Source organism: Harpia harpyja, chromosome 22 (genome assembly GCF_026419915.1).
Source record: "Harpia harpyja isolate bHarHar1 chromosome 22, bHarHar1 primary haplotype, whole genome shotgun sequence".
In the NCBI taxonomy this organism is placed as follows: Eukaryota; Metazoa; Chordata; class Aves; order Accipitriformes; family Accipitridae; genus Harpia; species Harpia harpyja.
In genome coordinates, this window is record NC_068961.1 from 15,381,875 (window position 1) to 15,408,935 (window position 27,061).

Consider the following 27,061-nt stretch of genomic DNA (forward strand, 5'->3'; position numbering starts at 1 on the left):
AAAATGGAGAAAAACGTGCTGACATAAGAGATAAAGGGACTGAAGAAACATGATCGGTTTATGGATTCATTTTCCATTAAATACAAATATCTGATACATACCTCTTCTTAAATAAACACATTTAAAGTCTTACCTATTTTTTCGCACAAGACGTCTGTACCTTTTTCCAGCTTCTGAAATGGATCGCGTGTTTTCACCAGCTACCCGTCTTTTTTTGAATGGTCTCATACGCCCGTTTTTCTTTCAGAAGTCAACAGCTGTGTGATCATATGTTGCTACCTACGTCATCAAACAACGTTGTCAAACCTAGGTAATGTCCTTCCTAATGATGATTGCATGTTGCGACTGCTGACGCAGATAGGGTCTCGTAGAGCCTGGAATAGTTTGTGCGTAAGGTGTCATCAGACGAAAGCCATGAGCTCAGTAAACTGCCCTACTCTGTGTCAGCACCAAGGCCAGTATGTTCCCAATTCTGTTCCAGAGTCAGTGATTAAATAAACAAACAAACAAACAAATAACTTCAAACCCAAAGTATTTTTTTAAAGTAACTCTTTAGCATTCTCCCAAAATACTTGGCAGTGTTAGGACTCTCTCCAAAGGCACTGAGCATTGTGAGAACAATATCAAAGTAGCAAAATCAAGAAGCAACGAAGACTGAGCAGACAAAATAACGTGGAAGAGGCAGCAGTGAAGGAATTGGAAGTTGAGGGAAGAACATGGAAAAACTAGAGTTAATGAAGAAAAAATTAGGAAAAAGAGGATAAGGCAACAGAGGAGCAGGAGTATGTTAGATGGGAGAATGCGCGTGGAGGTGGTAGCAGAGTAGAGGCAGGTATAGGGTGAGCCTTGTTGAAGGACAGCAGGTGACAGACAATTCAGAAGGAGCACAAATTCAGTGTTTGGCAAAAAGCACATCAAAAAAAGTGACAGTACTTTAGTGAGTCCAAAAATGTTCTTCAAATGAGAATTTTTTGGTAAAAAAGTGAAAGACAGTGTAATCAGAAGAGATTTCACTCCGGAAACAGGATAAAAGTAAAAGGAGTCAGTACAAAGGAAAAGAACAGCTGCAGGAAATGTTCTTTGAAGAATATGGAGTCACTGGAAATAGGAAACTGATGCCGACTGTGATTTGTAGAGGTTAGGAAACTGTTGTCACGGTCCTCACAGAGAATGCAGTCCAACCAGTGGCAAGACAAAAACTGTAAGGTGTAAATAGGAAACACGGGCTCTTTCCTACAACTTTTATTGGATACAAAGTGAGAATTTTAGTGGCAGAGCTTGAATTTTGTTGAAAGGAGATGGTGCGGGAAAGCAAGATGAAAAGGTAAATTGTCAGCCTTGGCTTAAGAAAATGTGCTGGAGGAAAGTGGACAGTGCAGAACAAGCTGTACCAAGAACTTGTAAGAGCAAGGCTAGCAAGGGAAGAAACAGCACTGAGGAAACTTCCAAAATGCCATTAATGCACACCTGAGAGGTGAGTGCTCAGTCCCCACGTGCAGAAAAGAACAGCAAATGTCGTTAAGAGTGACATTTAGCTGCCACAGTGAAAGCAAAGCTTACAGTAATGAGAAGACAAAGAAAAGATAAAAGGTGCTTGGCTAGACTTTCCTCCCCAGAGAAAAGCGAGGCTGTACCAAGGCAGATCTGAGTCTCAATTCCCAGAAATATTTTGAGAGAAATTAGCTTGGTTCAGGAAAGCTGAAAAAAAGAGCAGATGTTCGGATCAGATAGAAATTATAATGGCTGTCAGCAAAAGGTCAGTTACTCTGGCTAATGCTGTACTGCAGACTCAAGAATATTCTAACTGCAGTTTCCACTTTGCAGTTTGTTTTATTTGCGTTTCTTCTTGATAGGCATTTTGTTAACAACATTCAGTATCTTTAGGAATCAAAATACATTGCAAATTGCAATACACATCCAGAAACGAGACAGGTTGCATTTCATCCACCGAAGTGATGAAAATTTCATCAGGGACGGAGCATTCTTTGGTTAAATAAGAACAGCAGTCCAAACTAGCTGTGCTTAAATCCTGTACATGCATTACATTTGCACAAATTAGCAAAAAGTGAGAACCCCAGTTTAGAACTTTGTCTTCCTTTTTTCAGCAAGTATACAGACATGACTAAATGCATCTCTTAAATATTGCAAAACCACAGTCAAAGTTTTAAATAATACATGTTGCACAACAAGCTTTTTGGAGGAAGCTACAGAAATAAATACAGAACACATGGAAATAAATTACACATCAGCTAGGGGAAATGCTTCATAAATTCCTAAGTGCTTATCACGACCTTTTATAAAAATGTTTATTTGATCTAATACTTAAAGCACAACAAATAAATAGGATTTTTGCTATTGACTTGAACTGAAGCAAGATCGGAATGTTTACAGTCTCAGGGAACTACGATTTTATTGTGCTATCTCAATAACACTCTTTGGGTCAAAAGCTTTTAACAAACATCACTTACCACGTGATGAACAATATCACTTGAGACATTTTTCAGTTTAAAGAAAAATCGGAAGTAGTATATAATTAATAATTTAAAGACCAATTAAGCAAACTACTACCACCTCCCCTTCTTTCGCTCCAGAAAATTCCATTCAAAACCCGCAGGTCATATTTTTGATGAATTTCTACAGACTTTCAAGGACTTTTATGGTAGCTCTTCCTTGGGAGAAGGAAGCATGAAATGAGAACAGGTGATTTAAGACTGCATTTCTTCATGAAGCCCCTTTTGTCACTTTACATGCCCTCACCATTTCATGTTTTGAGGTTCTGTCAAGAGCCTCACGGCAGGGCCATACAGCAAAGCTTCTTGATGAATGTGTCAATTTACAACACAGAAGCTACTCCAATTAATCTAGGTGTGCAGGGAGACGGCCTACAGCAAGTAAGGTATTGTAAATTCAAAACCTTTCTTAGTGCACACTAACTTCTTAAACAGTTAAAGCTCTACTGAACATCGTTGATACAATCCCTTACTGCTTTAAGGCAAGAGTGTTAATAAGTTAACGGATAGGACATAGGACCATGTCACTGTTACCAGGCTGTCTAAGGACATAAGTGAAATTGAGAGTATAACAACAGCAGCATTTCTAAAATTCTTCCTCTCTTCTTCAGCTTGTTTAAACATTAAGCTTGTACACTAGATGTGCTTAATGTGTGTGTGTGTGTGTGTGTGTGTGTGTGTGTGTTTAGGGGCAGGGGAGAGAATAGGCAGTTCAGGTTTCTCTGTGAATAGTAGTGGGATAATGAAACATGTAATTAAAGTTGCACAGAAACGTTAGATCTGTGGAGAGTCCCTTACAGGGTCTAATACTCTGCCTGTTGAACTCAGTTTTAAAAGTCCCATTAATCCTAACAGGCAAAGTATCAAATCCACAGTGGACAAAGACCTCCATGGCAAAACGATATGAATTGAGGAGGATTTCACTTGATGGTATTCTATGAATCTGTCCAGGATGGACTGTTTTGCTTCAGTACTACACAGTGCAAGATTCGGGGGCAAACTCAAATGGGAAAATGCTGCTCACCTGCCAAGAAAAAAAAAAAGGAAATAGATTCAAGCAGGACACTTCCTCCTTTTCCGTAATTACCTCTGCAAAAGATCTGCACTGCTGACAGAGTCTCTGGCAATGAAACAAGAAAAAAAAAATGCTTAGCGAGTGTCTAAACAAAGTTTTTCCCTGAATTTGTCTTAAATTTTTACAGAATATCAGGAACAGTAGTGATGCCCAGAGCCTTGAACTCGCCCAAGGGCTAAGTGGCCCCTGGTAGTTAAACCAGCACAGTGCCCAGCTCTGCTCCAGGAATGACTCCCTCTCGCCCTGCCTGAACCAAAATAAGCTCAGCTGCACTTAATTGGCTTCCAGCTGGTCATAGCTCATGCAGCTGCGTCTGAGGTCTGCCCGGGGATTAACCTGTACAAGCTCAGGTCACTTGCCCAGGGACCCAGGCTGCTCCTCAGCCCAGCTATGGTACGGGCTGGCGTCCAGAGCTCCAGTGCCCTCCCAGGGATGCTGGAAGACCTTCCCCACGGGCACAGAAACCTCATCTCAATGTGTCTCTTTCTTAATGTAACAGGGAGAACAGCCGTATAATTTGCAAACTGTGTAATGACTTGGCTGGTTAGCCATGGGACCTTTTTTCCTGTGATACCCTTAGGAACTGCAGAATAAGTTTACCAGGACCTCTAAAGAAAGGGCTGAAGGTGAATAAAATACCTTTGAATTCCTTTGGTATTATCACGAGATGCCTGTTCATAATGTGTTTGCAACAAAGTTTGCACTTTCCACACCAAGAAAATGAGTTTTTCATGGCCTGAAATATCTACCTATCTTTAGGATTTTTTTAAAAAATAAATGCATGAACAAGCCCTTTAAAACTTGGTGAGGGAACAGAGTTAAGGGACTGGCTCCACCCCTAGATGAGTTAGTGATGGTTTACAAACATCAGTTGCACAAATGAGTTAAAAATAAAGCCGTGGCTGGAGAAGGGATGCAAAATATCAGGACTACAGGCTATTAAAAATACTTTTCCTGTCTCATAAGAGGAACTGGCTAGCTGAGAACATTTACTTAAATTCTTCTTATGAGAATGTTTATACTTGTATTAGGATAATCCTTGGGGGGCTGATTTGGTTTTGGCCCTTAACGTGTTTAACCAGCTTTGTGTCAGTGAGAGACAAGTTATATTGGAGCTGTGTTGTTTGAGCTGCTTGCATTTTTTTATACTAAAAGAGAATTTCTACTCAATTTCCAAGTGAAATATCAAATTATCTAATTAGGGAAAAGCACATGTAGAAAATACAAGTTAGCAAATGAGGACAGCTTTAGCAAAATATTTTTTTTAAACTTAAATATCTAAATTTGCAGCTATTAAGTTTCTCTTAGAGTACTTACAAATCAAGGGAGACCAAGCAGCAGTAATACCTCCACAATGCATAGAAGGTTCTGAGTAGGCAATTTGCTTTTTCTGTAAATCAGAACATTATATTTAGCACATACAGTAGTTTCCCTGTGGGTGCACAGCAATAGAAGTCAAAACAAACAAATACAAAGCATTTTTAAGCAGCATTTAAGATGATGCATTGCCTGTTTGAAATGACAAGTTTGTACATTGCAGGTTAGGGCTAGTATCCTCCTCTCCTTTGTAATTTGAAAGTCTGTGTTGGTTTATTTTCACTCTGCTCCATGTGAGACAGGGCTATTTTGAAGCCTTTGGGGGGAAAAAAAAAAAAATCACTGTAAAGTAACCATCCAGCATGAAATTTTTAAAGTGTTTGGAAAGGAAACTCAGAAGATCTCTATCTGGAAGCCCATTCAATCATCCTTTACTTGGAACTGCTTTTAAATACTCTTCTACTGCAATGGCAGAAACTTCTCCATACCAGCTTTGAAGCCAGATGTGCTCAATGTTCATTTTCATGAAGAACCACTCATAGCTACGAGGCCACTTTCTTACCACCGGGTGCCTGGAAGGACAAAGAAAAAAAATTTAAAAGATGTGCCAAAGCATATGCATAGTCTGCTTTTTTCTTCAGCCTAATGTGCTCGGCCAGAGTGAAACCTGAGATCTGAGAACCACCACCATTTTGTCTTTTTTGCCCTCCCTTGCAGTAAGGTTTATGATCTTCCACACCCCAGTCTGGCGAGAACTGCAGCGAAAGCAGCCAGCGAACACCACCTTCCCCTGCTGCAGAACCCCATCTCTAAAGGCAGATGCTGTTTGGTCTGCAAGTAAGTGAAAAACAGCTAGAGGACATTCTCTGAAGGTGCGTCAGGGTTGTGCTTGTATCTTTTCAAGGGAAACGGTGTTCTGAAACTACTACGTCCTTGGTAGCAGTTGTTGTGGTATGGCAGGAGAGATGATAAACCTGGCTAGCAGGCAGAGCACAGCCTCCTTGAGCTGTTGCCTGCTAGAGCCTTCTCGTTCTCTATTTCTGTCTCGTTTCTTGGGCCTGCCTTTACAGCTAGCTCAGAGAGACCCTCCCTGCCAGCAATATTGGGTAGTGATGTCTGGTCCCCAAGCTTCCGTGGGTGCCTCTGCAGAGGATGCCGTGGGATGCTCGGCAGCAGCGGACGGAGCGGGTACGACAGCTCGAGCGGCAGCGTTCACGGGAGCACGGGGGGAAGCGGTGCAGGTGGGGACAGGGTTGGCCCGGTCCCCCTCTGCCCCTGCAGAAGACCCTGCAGAGCAGGTGGTTGGTTGGGTTGAGTTGGGGTTTCCCACCATTTTCTGAGTTGTCCCTTTGAGCACCCACGACTGTGGCATTGGGAAGTGGCTCCAGCTTGCTGCCGGCGTTGGATGGGGTGAGCTCCGGCAGCCCTCACCGTGTCGGTCTGGGTTGGCATCTGATTTCTGTAGTTTGTAAAAAAGGCTTGTATGCCAATATAGCCCCCGTCTATCCCTGGTCCCATTTTTGCTATTGATGGGACACCCGCTGACAGCGTCCCACCCTAACCCCTTCCAGCAGGCCAGAGAGAATATCGCCTCTGGGCTGTTTTGGATCCCAGCTCATCCCAGTTTCCCAGCAGTATTGGATCGACCTGGCAGGGTACGCCTGGAGGACCATCCCCAGCAGCCTGTGTGGGAGGCATGTGCCCCAGCTAAGGTTTGGGCTTTTCACGCCTGTTATTCTGAAGACCCACAGGAGGGCATGGGGGCACTGCTGGGGGGGTGTATGTGTCTGGGTTGTGCTTGCATCTGTTCAAAGGAGACTGTTCGGTAAGTATTACGGCTTTGGTAGCAGTTGTCTTGGTACGTCAGGAGAGGTAATAGAACCTGTAAGCTCCACCTTACAAATAGGTGTAAGCCCAACGGCAGCAGAGCTCTGCTCTGTCTCTGAGTAGGGGGCTGTAGCTGAAGAACATTACCTGTCCTAAGGTGGGGAGGAACCATTAAAGGTAACAAATACACCCTGGATTTACGGAATCTCTCCTCAGAGCCAGGTGAAATATTTTCATAATCCCCCGATTATAAACCATGTGCTTTACCGGAGTCCAATATTGACTAATTGCATTTCCATATTTCGTTACCTCAAGAGTCAAAAGGAGGTCGCACAGCTCTGCCTGTCGTTCCAAGCCACACAGGAGCCAACATGCTTCGTGGCCCCAAAGTAAAGATCAGGCTTGTTACTTCTCAGATTTTCCGTACCAAACAGCCACATCCGTATATTTGTCTCAAACCTGCGGGTTGCACTCTACTACGTGCCTGTTACATACAGACCTGGAAAACATTGCTTGCTTGGCAAATTCCACTTCCTCCGGAGGGACCGTGACCATCTGTCCCGTGAGAGTCAGCCTGGCGCACCTTGGATCCTCCGGATCGATTACATTTTTTCTGTGCACAGAGAAAAATGCTCATGTGTAATAGCTTGGTTTCTTTGTTAAGGGTTTTGGAGAAATACAAATTCCTTGCAGGTCTTTTCTGCACCCAGCTATAACATTTGGGGGGGCTCTTGAAGGAATACTCACCTGAAACAGATCTCTGCTGTAGATATTTGCTTAATCTTAATTTACACTCTCAAAAACTGGATGAATATATCTTAGATTGTAAAAAATGTGAAAATGGCAGTTTTCCCAGATATATGTACAGACCTGAATTCAGGATTCTGAAAAGAACTAGCGAGATGGTTAGTCTGTGCCTATGCCTACAAAATAAGCATGCATACGTGCAGTTGTGCATAAAACCTAAGTTCTTTTCCTTGTGCCTATCCTAGAAACTCAGTCCTTGTTCATTTTTACCCATTTTTCAACTGCTTTACATCAGAGACAAGTAAGATCTATTAAAAAAAATTCTCCCACTGCCTTCATCCCTCAGACCAAGACAGGAAAGGTACTTGTTGCTTTTCGGCTCTTTCTATACAGTAATAATAAATAACTCCCATTAGTAGCTGTGGGGCAATTGCTGACCCTGACATATACAGTACAAGGATATAAATCATAAGTCAATTGGCCAGTTGCAGAAAAAAAGTTGTATGAAATGACTGCAAAGGCTGGATCCTGGCAAGTGCTGAGCAGCCCCAAGTCCCATTGCCAGCAGTTTGAGTCTGCTCAGCATCTCACAGGACTGTCTCCCCACATAAGAACATAAGCCTAAAAAACTACATCAGGAAATGAAGACTGTATTTCTTCTTCTCTGTGTTTTAATCGGAAGCAGCAAATCACAGTAAATTACATCTCATCTGTATGCGATTTTACTTAAAGATCTTGGCTTGAGCCCTTTAGCCTTAACTGTGTGCAATCTGCAATGGCTTTTTTTTTTTTTTTGGTTCTAATTCTCAATATGTGTCTATTGCATGCAGGAAACATATGGGCATCCTCCTGCAGCTAATTTAACACCTGCAGATTCCCCACAGATGGTTATGAAAGACTGTGTAGCTCACTGGATAAAGTATCTGCTTTTATAGATAGGGCCATGAACAGAGATACGTAAGGAAGTGTAGTGGGCTGATTGATATTCAGCTATGCCCAGTAAGCACTTGGCACCGTCTATAGCCTGAGCTCCAAAGAGCCATTTGCAGTCACATCATCTCTGGGATGTTTTTTTTCAGCATCCTGTTCAGTCTGGAGCAGCAGTTTTCTGAAGGGGGTATTCAGCTTAATGACCTCTGGACAAACTCCACTCCTACTCTTTTTCCTCCACCACGCTTTCTGCATGGGAGGAAGGACAGCTGCCAAAGATCAAGCTCAAACTTTCTGTTCACATCAATAAATAATGGTCTAATTTTCTCTAGTACTTTTTTTTAAATTTTGAAGTAATAAATGAGTGGTGTTCTGAGCACCTGAAAAGCTGCATTCCCTGCCCTGGCACTGGGTTTCTTTCTATCAGTGTATATTCAGCGTATAAACTTGTCTACCTGGTCACCTTGGCACGCTGTAGATCCTCAACGCTAACTCCTGCTGCATGCTGAAAATGGTGTTTCCCAGCTGGCTTACAGTGCCCTGAGAGCATCCTATCCCTAAGCAGCACAGCTCCATGCCCCGGGGACACCCGTAGTTCCTGGCGTTTCTTTTGCGAAGGCTTCAGGTGTTGTGTGGCTGTTCAGCGCCCATGGCCCAAGGAGAAGCTCACCCACCAAAGCACGAATAAATATAAGCGAATACAGTGTATATAGCTGCAGAGAGAGGAGCTGAATCTCACGGACAGAGGGTCTCAGCTGAGGACCTGCACGTCCAGCAGCCGGGGCAGTGCGGACTCACGCTCCTCCAAGTGTTGGCCCTGGAGAGCAGAGTCCTGAAGTCCATTTGAAATGATCTCCTGATCTATTGTTATCTTTTGTGCTTCATCTCAATACTGTATCAACACCCTCTATATATGTTTATATAATTAACTTGATTCTTAAAAATACAGAAGGGAAGGGACTTCTCACTAGCAAAATTTCAGTTCAGAATATTGCTTTAAACTAATAACCGTGTATCTGTGCGTATGAAACCATTTCCTCTACGGCCGAATAGTATCATGAAACAACTGAAGAGCCAGGAACAGCAGGCATATTTGCAAGTGCCTTTCTTGGGTATAGCTCCTAGGTAAGACGTTGTTAAATACTTTCAGAGACAAATTAGAAAGTGATTGTTATTAAAGGATGTCTGCATTTCACAGAGTGGATCAAGGCGATAGATTTGGCCGTGATCAGGAGCAGTGAGAGATTTTGGTCCGACACCTTCTCCAGTTACAATTATTTGATCTTTTTGTGCAAGTATATGTTTATTCTAAAAGCGTACTCATTGATTTTGAGTAGGCAATAGACCTGATGTTGCTGTGGTTAAGCAGTGAATCCTGCCTGCCTTTGCTGAGATGGTTTTGCCTGATAGGACTAGCGTCAGATGTGACTCTTCCCCGATTTACAGGAAAAACTGCTCTCCATGTATTTGCCTGACAACAAAACCCACACACTGTACATCCATATCTGGAATAGTTTTATTTCAGTTTTTTTCCCTGGCTCCTTCTTCTGTTTGCAGTTTTATGTATGTTCTCGTGAGTCATGGTGTTACACTGACACACACAATACTATCTTCCCTGTAAAAGGTTTTCAAACTGAATTTTGCACATTGGAATAATATACTGGAGGGTCAGCTTGTTTTTCTGGGAAATAAGGCAGACAAATTATTTGTTGAGATTACGTTAGATGAAGTTTTGGAAGAGCTGAACAGGACAATGATACATTTGCGTTCAGTATGCTGTGTTACTGCCTTGTTGGCTTTGCTTTTAGCACTGCCTCTTACCATAGGTTTTCTGTTTCAGAATAGGAACCTTGTATTCTAATCTTACATTAGCATTGGTATTTTCTTTATCAAAGGAGCCCTTCATATGCTGAAGTAAATCTGTTTCTGCATCGGTTTTGGCATAGTATTTCCCTAATAATGTATGATCACTTTTATACTTTTTAAACCATCAAAAATCACTAAACTTAGAGCTACCACCTCTAACTCCACTGTGAACAGGTCTTGAATTTTCAGTGGTGTTACCACTGCAACTAATGTAAATGCAGGCTTTGCTTCCTAGGAGGAAATGGATATAGCCAGGGATATAGCTCATATTTTAAAGATAATAATCTAAAGATAATAAAGAGATACCAGGGATAAATACGTATATTTACTAAAATATTCCTCCCTCACATCTGTAGAGGTCTAGTCACGCATTCACTAGTCACTTCTTGCCTTCTGGATAAATAATCACATACTCAGCTCTCAGTCCTTGGGTTCCTTTTATCTTTGTTGGCACAAGAACAAGGAGGTGCGGCGGAGCGGCTTCATATAACATTTGTGTGCTGCTGACTGGGGGCGAGGGGGAGGCAGAGCCAGGGGAGAGACGGCATGTCCCTCCGTCAAGGAAACCTGAGGTGGCTTCTCAGGCCCTGTCTTTACCAGAATCAGGTCCTCTGTCTCCCTGGAGAGGATTTCATGAAGGCTAGGATAAAATATGAACTGAGGGGAAGAGAAAGCAGGGAACTGTGAAGGAGACCAAGCAATAGGGAACACGTTTTTTTTTTTTTTGTGCTTATTTAAAATACATACACCTTGTTGCAGAAATTGAGGGAAGCCAGATTGAAATGGAAGAAGATTCAGTTTATGCATTTTCTAAGAACACTGTGCATTAAGAGAGATCATCTTAATTATTCATCTTATTTGTGAAGAGAGAAGAATTGATTGTCTCTGTTCCTCTGCTTAGAGTGAGCAAACTAGGTATGCAGAGTTTGACCCAGTCCAGGCAGTTGTCTCTTCCAAGCACGTGAGATGAGAGCACGAGCTGCATTCATGTACAAAGGTGCCAGCTTTACTGAGCTTAAGGAGAAGTCTCTGTCCAAGTGAAATACGTTTCCCAACAGCGATGCAATGCTGTGGAGCGCTCTGCTGATGAACACGTCCCACTTATTTTACTGCATACCACTTCTGCACTTTCTGGGTCATGGTTCAAGTGTGGTTCAGGGTAAGGAGTGCCACCGACTCATTAAATTGTTTACTACATTAGCCATCTCTTGGATTTTAATTAGAAGGTTCCTATACAACAACTAGCCAAGTCCAGATCTGATGAATTCATAGTTCAGGCTGATGCGGTTATATTGGCACACAAGATGATGGTGTTGGGACTTTGTTAGGATTCTCTTTTGCAGTTGAGATCTCTCCTTTGACTGACGATGCTCTATCTCCTGGTTTCTGACCAAAAGTATCCCTGAGTATTATGTTCATTCTCAGCCTCTGCAGTCCGTTAGTGAGGTGAAACAAATCTGGCACAGATCAGCAGTAAAGGCAAAAATAGGAGTTTGGGAGGCACTTGGGAAGAAAAGCCAGATGTCTCCAAGAAGGAATTGGTAGGAGGAAGGCAGGAGGGTTCAGTAATGCTCCAGGGCCTGGGGGAGGGAGCAGGGGTCTGTGGAGGGGAATCTCTCTCTTCTTCTTCTTTTTCCCCAGCCTCCTTTTCCCACAGTGCAGCTGCCATCTTCTCCTCCAGCCCCCTGAGGAAACAGGACCCTCCATCCTCCCTGTCAGGATCCATAAATCCTTCCCACCTGCCCTGAACACAGTTCTCCCTGCCCTGTGAGAAAGCACTGCTTCTGCCCTCTACTTCTTGAGCAGAATGGAAGAGAAAAGAAGTTGGGAAAAGAGCTTTCTCCTATTGCAGAAAAGGCTAAGCCAGCGAGCCAAGAAGAAAGCCCCAGAGAACAATTTTCCTACATTTTGTTTCTCCTTTAGAGCATGCAGCTCAGGTGTGGCATAGGGGCAATGACTGTCTCCACACACCCTGACCTCTGCTCTAGCGGCAGCAGCAGCCGTACAAAGCCATGCAATTAGGCGGCGGGGACTGGCCGCCAGAGCAGCTCGTCCCTGTCGCCTCCCACGGACACGAGGTAGGCACCCTGTCACCCTGCGCAGGGCTCCTTTTCGCCTAGCCCCAAACTGGGCACGAGGTGAAGACTCAGAGTTATTTTCTAGTATATACATCATAGGATTTTTTGTCCCCTGAAATCTACAGAAAGGAAGGGAGGAAATGCTATGTCCTCAGAGAATTATTGTAAAGTGCTTATCATTTTGATTCATAAATGTGATTAATTTTGAAAAGCAAGTTCTCCTCCTCCTACATTTCATCTGCTCACCACTAACTACCTGAGTCTCTGAAGCAGAAAGAATGTATTGGTGCTGCTAATCTGCGTGGCATGAACGTCAACCAAAATCTCTGCTGAAAGCAATTTCATAATCTGAAAAGCTGTTGCTGGCCTTCAGCTGGATACAGCTGGGCAGTTTTGCCCTGCCCTGCTCTGATTTTGACAAGAATTTCTTTATCAGCCGTGTTTGAGAGCCAGTAAAGACAGTTAAAAGACATCTTTGCTTTTGCTTTTGGAAAAGCAGTCTTCTGTTCTGAGTCTGAAGTCAGGCTTGGGAGCTAACGAATATTGGTATAATGGCTCTCCTGCATCCAGGTGAGCCTGTATCCATAGTATACCTGTTTTCATGTTTTAAATCATTTCACTCTCCTAGATGATGATCCTTCCTAGAATGTTTTAATTAGAATTTGTTAAGTGAAGTCAGTCTATCTTCGTTGACAATCACAACTCATTTCTTTAGCTGAACTCTGTGTTTCAGACAGGAAACTTTTATATAGTTTCACCACAGACAATTCACAGGGGAAAAAAATGAATCAGAGCATCAACTATTTCTGTAAACAGAGTCAGAGAAACATATACTAGTTTGCTAGACAGGGATTTGGGGAAGTTGGTTATTTAAGAATACAGGAAAAAAAATAGTAATTTAGAGCTATATTGTGTGCATTGGGTCACGATGATAGCAGGTTTCATATTTGGCTTTCTAATTTGGTATCTTCCTGATTTTTTAAATACAGATTTTTCAGGAACAGCTACTGACATAATTATTTGCATATGACTAAAAAGAGCCAATATAAATACCAGAAGGAGAAATGTGTCTGTGCAACAGAACCAGGAGGTGGATCTCAAAAAGTGAGGGATGTCTGGATTCAGCCTTTGTCTTCTGCATGCGTCATTTCTCTTTGTGTGAAGGTGCAGTGCCAAATTCCTTTGTTATATTCATCCTCATATTAACAGACGGTGACTCTACAAACCCGGAGGCAGCTATATGTTGGATGGCCAAATGACACCTCAAAAGTTGTGTCTGCCACCCATGGCAGGCTTATCGTCTCTCAGGATTGCCCCGGAATGAAGTCGACAGTTTATGCACGCTGCCGATCCACCACGCAGCCGGGACCCCAACCCACCGAATCACTCTCCTCTTCCCGTGGCCTGGTGGTATCCAGAAGCGCTGGAGATGCTCAGCGCTTCCCGTCAGCCTTTTCAATGCAGAGTTTAGGAAACCATCCTCCAAACTAATAGCAAAGGAAAACAAACACATGGACTGACCCCAAAGTCCATTGCTTTTCTTTCTTTCTTTTTCCCTTGTGTGAAAACCAGTTCACGGCAGCCGTGTAACTGCTCCTTCTCTAAGAAAGCTGCAGTTGGTCCCTACGAATGTGCTGAACCTGATGTCAAGGAGGCGACACACGTTTAAAATTAATTGCCTGTTTTCCAGACTGCAGCTGTAATGAGGCAGGCCCAGGAGCTTACTTGGAAAGGGAGATCCTCTGAGCCGCCTGTGTGTTGGGAAATGCGTTTAGAACAATGGCTGCTCTATTCTTTAATGTCAGGCTCGGTCTCGCTCCCTCTGAAAGCTATAAGAATGGGACTCAATCTTTTCAGCTTGTCTGTGGCATAGACATGCCAGCTTAGTCTATTTATAGCCCTGAACCATTTAATTTCTCTTGCCTCTATTACCCATTTATCAGCCTTCAGATAGGATGCAGTGTAGTTACTAACGAAGGCTTTCTGTAGCCTGGCCATCAGCGAGCCTTCTCAGAGCAGTGCAGCCCGTCTCCTCTGGGAAATGGCAATCTCTAGGTCAGAGAGGAGGACTCCAGACTGTAACTGCAACATTATAATGTCTTGCAATTAGTGCCTATTCAGATGCATCGCAGCTCTCTTTCTTTCATTATTAGATGTTATTTCTCTTATTAGTTCAGGCTTTTCAAATTTTCTCTCCACCTGATTAAATATTAAGGCTCGAGCACCAAAAAGGCCACTCTCTATTCCTCACATCCCTGAAAGTGAAAATATTTATTGTCAAAGTTTGGAACTTGAGTCTGTTCTGAAACAAACCAAATGAAATTCACTACTAAATAAATTTAATATCAAACTGATGCACATGCACACAAGTCACTTGATACTCATTAGATACAAGAAGACTATTGAAATGTCAGCTATGTTTTCTTTCTAAAGGCCAAAGATTTCTTTTGCATGCAATAGGTCAGAAGCATTTTTCAGGAGAGTGCCAAACACTCCCAGGAGCATTGACTACAGGGATCGACCAGCTTTCACATTTATTTTAATTCTTGCAACTCAGAGTAGGTTAATAATGAATTTCTAATAAAATTCCACATGAAAACAAGCTACAAATACATCGCTGGCATACAAGGACATGAACTTTCTCATGGAGAACATTATTCATTTAGCTATTTTGTATAATTATTTTGAAGCCAAAACAATTCATGATGCTCTTGACCAAGAGAACTTCTGGTATTAAAACCATCTATAAATGACACTTTCCTTTGCAAAGAAAACCTCACAGACACCATTTTAATACTAGCAGGCTCTGAGGTCTCTCAGAGTAAAAGGTCTTGCCTCTCATATAGTGAGAGTAAAGAAGAGGAAGAAGAAACCTGCTATACAAAACCTGAGCCACCACGTAAAGCTCTGCACTAAGGGTGCTGTGTGCTGTTTGCATCCAGCGGTGGATCCAGCGCTGCGAGCAGTGCTGGGACAGGTCACCCCAAGCACTGGCAGCAGGACCCGGACACGCTTATTGTTTTATTTACTGTCGCGTTGCCCACAGAAGCCCTTTCTGTGGGGTAACGGTAGAATAGTATGCAGGGCTGCAGTTTAAGATGTTGCTAGTTTAAAATGTAAAAATCACTCACGGGTTGTTAGTTTTAAATGTAAATTAATTTCTGACCCTGGTTACAGGGGGAAGGGAAAGAAGGAAGTTAAAGTCCCAGTGCCCACATGCTTCCTGGCTACGAGACGGCCCCAAAGCTTGCTCACATTTTCCTAGTTATCATCAAAACCACAAACTGCAGCTCAACAAATGTCCCAGCTTTTCATTCTCCGTATTGCTTGTTCTTTGCACTAATACCAGCCAACATCTGTTCCAGAAGAGAACTCCAGAAATAATGAAAAGCAAACTGAATGTAAGAACAAAATAAATAATGCAAGGAGCACTGATCAGACTCTCAATCCGTGTACTCAATTCAGTAGTAAGCTCAACATTTAGAGTACGGTTACGTGCTAAAATGAGGATGTCCTATTTTCTTTCCACCTTCCCCTTTCCCCTCTCCTTTGCACTCCTCTGGCTGTTGGGGAGCTGACTCAAGTTACTAACCCAGTAGAAATCTCACCCAGGAAAAAAATAAAAAAAGGAAGAGGTTTCTGCTGGGTTACTGCGCTAAAATAGGCCCACCATATGGTCAGCTGAAGGGAGGGGGGTGACTGCATGGCCAGGAGCAGCAGCGGCCATGGAAAGAAAAGGAGGACTGGCACAAAACCTTATTCTCATCATCGGGTTAATTTTCTTCACATTTATGTTTCAACTCAGGGTCAGGCAAAGCCCAGAGCTGATGTGGGAGAGAGGGATGGGGGGACACCACGCGACTGGCGGTGGGGAGGGAGAGTAGGGATGTGGCAACTGGTAATTAGTTTGGCCTAAGCTGTCTTGGAAATCCAAGTTTAGCAACTTGGCGGTGCCCAGAGAGCTCTTCTTGCCAGAGACCACAGTCTCAGGAGGGGACTAGAGAGTCGGGTGGCAGAATCCAGGTTGCCCTGGCTGCAAGACAAACAGCAGCACCTTCTGGCACGCGGAACAAAAGGGTAGTGGTTTGGTTTGGAAATTAATAGTTGCTTAATAGAAAAACAGCGAATAAATATTCTCGAAGGCTTGTGATGAATATGAATTTTGTATTTCTATAAATCATGCAGCATTTCTCTTTTGTTGGTGAATTGGCACTTCCCAAACAGGTAAATCGGGCAGCAACCTTGCTGAAACATAAAAGGCAACGACTTTCAAGAGTGGCTGTTTCAAGTCAGGGATGAAAGGCCACACTTAAGTGCCTAAATGGGTGTGTAGTTTTCAGAAGTGCTCAACACCAGCAGTTATCATCAATGGAAGCTGCTCTGAGCCTTGAGCCTCTGAAAATAGGGCATTGGGTAGGTGCTGGGACACAGGACTTAACACACAATTTTAAGCACTTGGTCTAGATATTCAGCTCACTATTTGATTGAATGAAAAAGCTTAGAAAGCAGGAATAAGCTCCGTTAGCCTGTTACAAAAGAACTGATACATTTATTTATTAAATGATTAATTAAAAATATTTAATGAAATCATTTTAAGGAACAAGCAGAACCATTGTTAACTTCACCACTCTGTTGACCTTCTCAAGCATTCAAAGCTGAATTACCTTAACAAATGTTGCGATGGAAGGTTCCTATTAGATGTTTGATGGTGCAAGGGGAAGCCATGATTTCCATTCCTTGGGAATGGGATGTCAGCCTGAAATCACTCACACTGCTTAGGACTAAGAAACATGTTATTTTGCCACCATGTAGCTCTTAAGAAAACAGCATATTCTGGAGACAAATACAGACAAGTGTAACACTAATGTGCTTTATATTTGCCATTCACTGCTTTTTCCAGTGTTGCTCTCAGCTAGCGGGCTTGAGAGGCGGGACAATACCCAGGGCAATCCCCAGCTGGGGAAATCTGGGATCCAGTTCTTAAGATAAACCTCTCCTCCCCCAAAGAGGACCTTAAGTTGGGGTAAAAACTTCCAATGCCATTTCTTTCTGAAGCAGCCGGTAATTTCCAGTTCTTCTCTCTCTCTCTCTTTGGAACATCAGCTAAGATCTGCTTTGGTAACAGAGTCCTGTCTGACACAATTTCGGTGTCATGCACCTCGTCACGTAAAGAGGCCTTTGGAAATAACAGTTCACACAAGGGTGACCCAGCCAAGTTTGCCACATGTTTGACTGCAAACAAACATATGGCAGAGATACGTCTTTTTCAAGGAGACAAGCATGGAGGGGAAAATTGAATCGTCTTCGAGTTTACATACATACATTTTACACACGTAAAGCTTTGGGACTTATTCATTGTATGTATGGTTAGGAAGAAGTCAACTCACTGCTATCTCTGGAGAGACAAACCTGGGGCCGGCTGTAGATCAGTAAATCTCAGACCCGGCTTCCTTTATGTGGGAATCGTTTACCGACTGTTTATGATCTACAAGGTGCCAAAAATTTGTGATATCATACTCAATTGTGCCCTCTGAAGAGGTGGAAATTAGATTGAGTGGCATGGTCCTGAGCATGTAATTTGTGAACTGGGAGCCTGAGATCCCCTTACAGACCCTGGAGAGCTAGAGCCCTGTCAACGCAATCAGCAGGACCTCCAGAGCTGCTCAGCAGAGCAAGGGTGTCTGCTTTACCCTGACTTGGACAGCCCTCGACACTCTATGGACTTTATTGACTAGATCACCATGGCCTATAATGGGATCTTGAACACCTAGATTTTATCTGGCACCGCCAAGAAGAGATTAAAATTTAGGTACGTTAATGTGCAAGCTGAAAGCCACTGCAGCTGTTGGTGTTACAATATACTCCAGTGACGCTTCTGCTTTTCTTTACCATGCTTTACTGGGGCAACTTACTGCAAAACAAACCTAAGGAGGAGCTTGTAGCTGATGGTGAGAGCCAAAAATAAATGCAGGATATTGAAGGTGGGGACCCAGCATTTTGTTCTGATGACTCTGTTCCCACTGAAGGTGGTAGTAGGCGGATAAACCTCTCGTTACCTGCAGAAATTTCCGTCTGCCTCTGGCAGGGTCAGAGAAGCCACAGGATTCTTCAGGAGATCTGCCACAGTGTTATCCTTTGGCGTCACATAGAAGAAAGGGATTCCAGTGCTGTTATTGACGGGACCGTCGCTGAGAAGTAAGCAGTTCCCATAGGGCATACCTTGGATCTGCAAAATGGAAATAAGCAGCTGGTTACATCTTTGCACATAGAGAGTTTACAATGTCGGGGATTCCCTCAAGGGCGCTAGCAGAGAGGACAGTAACCCCCAATTGCTCAGTCTTCCACTTTCAGTTGTCATCGTGAAACAGACCTTCTTCTAAATTAGATCTATCATGCTTCTACGAAAACAGATCTCTCCTCTATTTCTTCTTTCCAGTCCTGGCCATGACACCATAGAGAACATTTTCTCTTCCACTGAGCTTAAAGGAACTACCAAATTAAAAGTGTTTAAGTGCATTAAAATCAATGCTATCAATGCCGTCAGAGGAGGGACAGCAAGGAGCCAAGTTTCAAAAAGTTTTCTCCCATACGCTGACCTGTGTACACACAGTGGATGTAACGCATGCAAATATGTCCTTGCCCAGTGGTGACACACATTAATGTTCTCCATAATGATTTACACTCCTACTATGCTTTTCATCCCATTATAAATCACAATGACAGATACTTAATGAATTACTGTTTTTTCATGTCTTCAGATATTTCTTTCCTCATGGTCAATTAGATGTTAAATAGTAAAATTATCAGTCAATACATTAATCCAATGTAACTGGTAAATGCTTTCCACCAAAATCAAATTAAGTATGAACAGTTAATAAGAAACCCTGGATGATGTTATTACCTGGATTGCATGCTTTCTGATTTTTAATGTTTATATGCCTTTAAAATTGTAATGCTTATAGTGCTTACAAATGGTCCTTGTTAACATTCCTTAGAAGGAATGCTTTAATGAAGCTACATAACTTAGAAGCTAAAAATACTTGTTTATTATTAAGAGTTACAATGAAAAAAAAAAAAACAGTAGCTGTCAGCAATATTGCAGGACATGTTTCCATTGCCTCAAATGCTCAGTCTGTCATGCATGGTTAACGTTACAGTGGATTCTCAAAAAGAACTGGGATCGCAAGCAGCATAACTCAGCATTCAGAGCAGCGACACCCCCCTCATCAATTCCAAATTTTATTATGAATCAGATTTTTCTGTATTACTTCTGCGTTGTAACTAGAGACAGCTAACTGCAGACTATATTAAGGCTGTAAGTCCACCGAGGGTTTCTGGCGAGAGCATAAACCAGAAGAGTTAAGATCATATGATTTAACAGGATTTCTGACAATCTGATGTAGAATGACAGGCCTCTTGTGTGTACGTATATATTTATTTAATAGCATCTTTTTTTATCCTGTTACTTTGTATTTCACAACAACATAAACTGCCACTAACTCAGCCAAGCTTTCTGAAGATGAATGTGCTTCCAACTTTGTTTTTTAAATTGTAAGTTAATTAATCGGCGAATATTTTCAAGATAAAGTTAAAGCTGTCTTTTTTTTTCTTTTGTCCGAGCGGTATTGAATGCTGTGTCTCATTCCAACCTTTCATTATAAAAAGGCAAATATTTTAAAGCTGGAAAAAACCCCAATGACCCCCATTCTCCAGCGCAGCCCAGCTATTTTACTTAATGCCTCTGACAGAGAAACCATCCTGGAGGCTGGCATAGCTGGCCCGCGGCGGGACGGACAGATTTAGTGGTAGCCCAGCGGGCTCTTCCTCCTCCTCCTCCTCCTCCCTCTCCTCCCTCTCCCCCGCTCGCCGGGTGACAGCCAGAGCCCAGGGGAAGCAGAGGGGGCTCGGACCGACCCCCCGGCCGGCCGCCCAAACCCCCACGCCCCGGGCAGAGGGGCAGGCAGGGCGGCAGGAGCCGACCCTCGGGTGCTGCAAGGGAGGGAAACCCCCCCCTTCTCCGCACCCGACGTCGTCGCTCCGGTTCCGGCTTAAACATTTTACTTTTCCCCTCCGGTGTGGTTTTGCCAGCGTCCCTCCCCCCTTACAGCACTCCGAACAGGATTTCTCTTCCTCGAAGGAGTCTGCACCGTTTTCTCCACGCACCCCCGCCCCGTACCTTTCCGTGCGCGGCCCGCGTCGCCACGAAGCCCCAGGTGTTGTAGCGGGCGAGGAAGCGGGCGGTCCCGGCTCGGCCCGGCGCCCCGCCGCCCTCCCGGCGGTAGGAGAACATCCTGGAAGGGGCGGCCCCCTGCCCCGACCGCCTCCCCCCCCCCGGCCCGGAGCCCAGGGCCGAGTCCTCCCGGTAAGCCGAGGCCGGGTAGCTTTGCTTCCAGAGGCCGCCCGCCTCTTCCAGCAGCGCGGGCAGCGCTTCCTCGGTGGAAGAGCTATGCAGCTCATCCCCCGCCGCCTCCTCCCCCTCGGGCAGCGGCCAGGACACCGAGCTGACCACCACGTACCCCCCCGCGCCTCCCCACAGCAACGCCGGCAGCCACCACCGCCACCACCGCGCCGGCCGCCGCCCCGCCGACATCTTCTGCCGCAGCTCCCTCCCCGCCCCGCAGCACCCTCCGGCGGCCGCCGCCCGCCCCGCAGCCCCCCGCCTCCCCCCGGGACACCCGCCCGCCCGTGACAGCCGCACGGCCGCCCCCCGCCTCCCCCCGGGACACCCGCCCGCCCGTGACAGCCGCACGGCCGCCCCCCGCCTCCCCCCGGGACACCCGCCCGCCCGTGACAGCCGCACGGCCGCCCCCCGCCTCCCCCCGGGACACCCGCCCGCCCGTGACAGCCGCACGGCCGCCCCCCGCCTCCCCTCGGGACACCCGCCCGCCCGTGACAGCCGCACGGCCGGCCACCCGCGGCGCGGGCTTGGCGGCGGGAGGGGAGCGGAGCGGGGAGGAACGGGCTGGCTGCGGGCGGGCGTCTCGTCTGGTGGGGAGCCGCGGGGCCCGCGGCACCGGCTCGGGGAGGGTTTTTTCCACGAAATCGTTGGCCGCGAGTCCTGCAAAAGCAGGCACGCGGAACCGTCGAGGCAGAGGCGGCGAGAGCTCTGCGGTTGTTAGAAAAAAAAAACGGAGAATCCGGGAGGGAGAGCGCCCGCCTGAACGCTGCCGGGCCGGGGAAAGCTTCGTTCGGACCCCGGCGAGACCCCCAGCCCTAGAAGGCAGGCAGACATCCTAGAAGGCAGACATCATCGGGTCCCGTGCTCCTGCGGTTTGTTTTCATACGTAAGGACGTGGAGCTGCTGTTAAATTCTACGTTTCCCAGGCAAGGTTTTAATTAGGCAAAGGTTTGAATGTATATCTGACTTTCCATCAGCGGCCCTGTTTAGTGAAGATGCTTTTGCATCCTGCTCCTTTTCTGTTCTTGGCAGTAGACCCCTTCAGGAAGGCCACGCAAACTTGTAATTCTTTAAAATGTATGCTTGTAAACTTTCATTGCAGTCGTGCAAATTATTTAAGGAGTACAGGTTCAATAGGAGACGGGGAGGAATGAATCTCACAGGAGCCTTTGCCTTTCACAAGGTTCTCAGCTACATCTGATAGACCTTACCCTTCCCTAGCTGTGAAGATGAGATTACAAGGTCGGTCTGCTGTTGCAACTTCTGCTTAATTGCTCCATGAGAATATGCTGCATATCTAATCTAGAATGTAAACTTTTATAAATAAAAGTGGACTGGAAAATATTGAGTATTTTTAGCTTATCTTTTTCCTAGACCCCCTGCTTTGTTTTTTATCTTCACCATAAAAACCTGAAGGACAGTGAAAACGGGTATAATGGGCCTTAAGGCCCAAATGAATTCTTCTGACTGGGAAGATACTTCCCCGGAGTATGTAATTCCTCCACCAAACTCGTAATCTTACCAGCAAAATTGAATACATGACTACCTTTTCCTTTAGCACACGGCCCTGTCTACATCTGCTGTAATACCACCCTTTTGAATATTGATTCCCACTTCAGTGCTTGAGCTGAGACAGAAGAACGTAGACGCAAGTGGAAAATAAATGCAGATCTCTAAAATCCAAATGAATGAAAGCTTGCTAAGCTCCTGACAAGTGCTTTTCTCTAGTTCAGGAAATCTCCCTTCTTAAAATAACGAAGCAGTTGTCCCTTCTTGAAATAACAGCCAGGACCAGTCAACTCCCTGCAGACGTGCTCTTCAAAAATATTTAAAAACCCAATCTCCCTGGTGTTTCAGGGAATTGCCTCGTGCAATTTGATGCACGCAAGATACAAATTTCATACTCTGTATTTACTGTTTCATACAAACTTATTCCAGGGTTTCTCCTTATAAGAGTCTTTGCTTGTACTCTGCTTATAGAACAAGTTCAAACAACCTAGTTTCTAACATAAACAAATCAATAACATTATATACTACGTATTTTATTTCAGTTAATAGAATTACACGTGAGATACTGACTCTTGTATCCTGCAGAAATGCGCAACAAGGCAGGAATTTCTCAAGACATAGGAATTAGTGCTAAGTTCTACATGCAATAAATATAACTTTTAAATTACGCACGGTAGATGCAAAGCAGCATTGACGCAGAGTCAGTCATCTATTCTGTAGCTTCCAGATAAATTTACCACAATGACTTCAGGTAGGCCTTCAGCTTTACTGGCGACAAAAAATACAAGAAATAGCTAAAACCAAACCACAAATATTTCACCTTTTTCTTCTGAAGATTTATTCAAATAAAGTCAAACAACCAAATCACGTGACAACTTAAAATAACTCCGTTGTTAGCACAGTTTTGCATTTAGTATTTCCAGAACAAGATCTTAAATTTAAGAGAACGAAAACAGTATTTCTTAAAGTTGTATCAAATAGTAAGAATGGTCTAGCACAAAGAATTGTCAAGTGAGGCTGGTTTTCTCTGAAGATTTGCTGTTCATCAGAGGCAAAAAAGTGTCTGTCCATATTTTTGAGTAAGAATGACTTCCCTTCCAACTCAAAGACCCAACTCAGTAAACGTTTTAGTAATTCTCTCTTCCAAAATGACCTGGATGAGCTGAAAATTAGAAAAGAAACATGGAAATGTTTTGACTGTAGGAACTGTAAATAATTTATTTCTCCCTTCATTGAATAAGAAAGTCGTCTCTGTTCTTTTCTGCTGAACCTGAGCTATTTTACAGATACCCAATCTTATTTTACATCAATTAACCCAACAAGAGGAGATACACATTGGGTTTCCTCATAGGGTGGCAAAGGTCTGATAGGAGACCACGTCGACTTTTTAATACATCATTCACACTTTATATGTCTGCTCTAAGGCCTCCTATTCTTTTTCAAAACAAATAGTCTCAGCCTGTCTCTCTCCCTGATGGGGACCGCTTTTCATCCTGAAATCCTGGCTTTCTTAAAATCAGCAGAAATTGTGCCACTGAATTTAAGCAGGGTCAAGATTTTACTCTCATTTTTTGATCATTTTAGTTAATGATTTCACTTGATCTCTGTAACCTGGATTATACAGACCACTCAGATGAACACTTATCGTTCCTTTAAGTGAAGTAGTTAACTATGTCCTTATTTTTTCTCCCTTTTTAACAAATCAAAGTGTTTGATTTGCTCTCTGCCAACAGAGCTACGAACAGCGTAACCTCAGTCTCTCCGCGCCCTGATTTGCAGTATATTGTGTGTTACGGAGGTGTGGAATTGGATTAAAAGCTACAGCACGGTGCTCTGCAGATAAACCCACTGCAGGTGTGCAGTTTAATAGGATTTTAATTTGGTAACGAGTGAACAAAGAGAGGAAGCCTAGAATGGGATTTTCTAGATGAAAAAATGCTATTCGTGCTGAGAGAAAGCAACTGCAAGCTCTGTGATAAGAAATAAAGATCTGGCCAATGCTCTCTGAGCTGCACTGTTACAGATTACGGCTCACTCAGAGCACCTTCGTTACTGCCACCGGTTTCAACAATTCTTAGTTCATACCACGTGCATTTGGCTATATAGCATTTCATCTGCCACGCTCCCCTGTGTTCAAATGTGTGTTCAAATCCTGGATTGTCTCGCTCCCCGCCTTCTACATTTTTTTCATATAAAAATAATGTTTTCCTCGGGAGATGTCACCAACTTGGAATGTATTCTGTTTTCAAGAGTATTAACAATTATTTTCATGCTTCGAATTATATTAAAAAAAAGATTGAGAAATGTGCTGTTCTGTTCAAAATAAATGGAAAAACATGGTCTCTCTGCCGAGGAGTGTAATTTGTATTCAGCATGAATTAGGACTGGAGGACCAAAAACAGATGGGGAAGGAAGAGGAAGAATGAAGGTGGCAACTAAAAGATCATGAAGGGATCTGCTAAGCCACAGACACATATTGATGCTGCTGATATCAGGGCAAGGTGGGGAGATTCTTTTCTGATTTCTGTAACCAGTCCTCCCTCTCGTTTTTCCAGGGTTTCATAGCAAAACTGAGTTTTTAGCACTAATTTCAATGAGATGAGGGTGGAGGTGCGATGAACAGATTTTTTTCCCAAGCATAACAGGCTGTAGAGAAGGCATAGAAATACCTTGTGGGACAAGATTAAAAAGATACGGAGGTTGGTGGTGTTGGCAGAGGACGGAGTGGAGGATGGGAGCTGACGAAAGACATTGGGTTGCAGAGGGCTGCAGAGGCTGCATGAGGTAAAGGAGTTAAAAGGAAAAATTATGAAATATACCCGTGATGCACAGGGCGATATGTCAGGCAGCAGAAATGCGGTCCAGGAAGCAGCAGCGTGGCTGGTGGACGCTGCTAAGGCTGCTGAGGGTTTGGATACCCCGCAGAACGAGTTGTGGCCGAAGGGGGATTAGTCAGGAGCCGGGACAGATGGTTGCTTGGGAGCATGATGATGATTTTTGGTGATCAGAAGTCACAGAACACAAATCCTCAGGCAATGGGAATCTATTCAGGTGATCTACAGAGATGGCGATACAAAGCGGTGTGTGATGGAGATGCTTTTGGCAGCTGTGTTTTTCAGCAACCTGTGGAATTAGTATTGACACCCAAAAAGAAGGAGCCTGCAACGGTTGAGGTGGGAGCTACCACCCGTTTGAAGGACACAAGTAGGCAGAAGTGCTCACTCTGTCACAGCTCCTGAAACCCTTTAGAGCTGCAGGTTCAAGTTTTTCAGCTCCCTCACAAACTGCAAACACTTGAACCACAGCATCAGCAGGCTCTTACTAGAATCTCTTTTTCATCCCACCATTATCAGCAGCTTGCACGTGGACTGGTAGAATGCATCAGCTGTTGGGATCATTAATCTCTAAGCTCTTCCTACACTCTCCCACTCCTTCACTGTCTCCTTCCCTCCTCCATACCTTCTCTCAAGTCGTCATACTCCCCATTTCATGTTTTATACCCTTCTTCTCTTACTCTGACACCCCTCATCCCTCACTGTAACCAGCCTTGCTCGGTTCTTGAGATCATGTACAAAATATGCAAAACTGATAGTCATAATTACAGGCACATCACGTATACAGACAAAACCTGGGTCAAACCCTTGTCTGCTGACACCCGCATAGGAGCGTTGGTCATAGCGGCCCATACGAAAACGCATACAGGCAGCGGAGTGAAAGAGCATAGGAAGCCGGGCAGGTACTGAGTAAGCTTTCTATTCATTTATCTCCCAATTTCTGACCATCGGTGGTTTAGAGATTCCTTGCTCATAGCCTGCACCCAGCTCAGTTTGGTTTTTGAGGTTAAGGTGGTATGGCAGGATGGGTCCTTAGATTACATTTGAAAAATAACAACAGCTGTCAAACATGCCTATCACATGTATAAATCATTCTTGATTTGTCCCCTTTGTGCCTTCTTTCTCCCCTCCAATTTTCATTGTTGAGGTAGTTTTAGCAGATCTTACATTTGAAAACAGGGGTCCTCCAAGGGTCCTTGTAACTAATAAAGTTGTTTTTAAAACGGTCTGTTTCCAGTCCTGGTCCTAGTTTATGGAAACTGAATACATCTTGGGATGTGCTGGATAAACAGTAAAATAACCATCGCAGGATGACTCTCAAAACGTAATTTTCTTTGTGAGTCTTGGTGCCATTAACTTTTGTCCAGCACTGTTTTCCAGAAAACACAATGTTCTCTAAGATTTAAGACAAGTGCTGTTATTGCATGGAAGAGAAATCTGAAAACAGCTGAATGTCTAATTTGGCTAATTCAAGCACAGAGGCTTGATCCATGTTCCCATATGTCCTTATATTTAGCCTTGCAGCCTAGGAAGGCTTGGAGTCGATCTTGTTTTCTTTCCCTTATGCTGGTAAGTTTGAACCAGTGGCCTGACTGCGAGAAAGTCTGGTGGAACAGAAATGTCTTAAGGTTTTCATGCTTCTGCATCTTTTGATAAAACTAACAGGTAGGTGGAGGAAAGCGAGCCTCTTGGTGCTTCCAACAGCGAGAAAAGACCACGCCATGCACTCTCTCTTCTGATCCATAAATACATGCAGTCTGTTTGGTCAGCAAGTCCACAAGCTGCTCCCAACCCACCAGAACGGCACTGCTCGTGCTCAGACAGTGCTTGGGGAATCTGGAGGAGCACCCAAGGTCTGCTGGAAACCTAAGGAAAGACTCAGGGACCTGTGGCGATGGGGAGGTGGGTGGTATGGAGATGACCATCCCTCGATAGGATTGCGGGGCAGGTGGGGGCTGTGGAAGGTGCTT

The 27,061-nt window shown here is 44.2% G+C and overlaps 1 protein-coding gene across 5 annotated transcripts; it reads right to left on the bottom strand.

Moving 5' to 3' along the window:
* Nucleotides 1–1,810: 1,810 nt before the first annotated feature.
* On the bottom strand, nucleotides 1,811–20,959 carry CREG2 (cellular repressor of E1A stimulated genes 2). 5 transcript variants are annotated; one of them, XR_008232990.1, is made up of 6 exons: nucleotides 20,527–20,959; nucleotides 18,407–18,576; nucleotides 7,229–7,342; nucleotides 5,391–5,474; nucleotides 4,903–4,975; nucleotides 1,811–3,534 (listed from the first exon to the last, which is right to left on the bottom strand). XR_008232990.1 is itself a non-coding variant. In XM_052773888.1 (5 exons), coding segments are annotated over exons 1-5 (783 nt in total). In that variant the 5' UTR covers nucleotides 20,941–20,959; the 3' UTR covers nucleotides 1,811–4,974. The 5 variants fall into 5 exon arrangements, 3 of the variants coding, with proteins under 3 accessions (XP_052629848.1, XP_052629847.1, XP_052629846.1); XR_008232989.1 differs by having other exon boundaries at nucleotides 4,903–5,474; XM_052773888.1 differs by having other exon boundaries at nucleotides 1,811–4,975.
* Nucleotides 20,960–27,061: the final 6,102 nt, after the last annotated feature.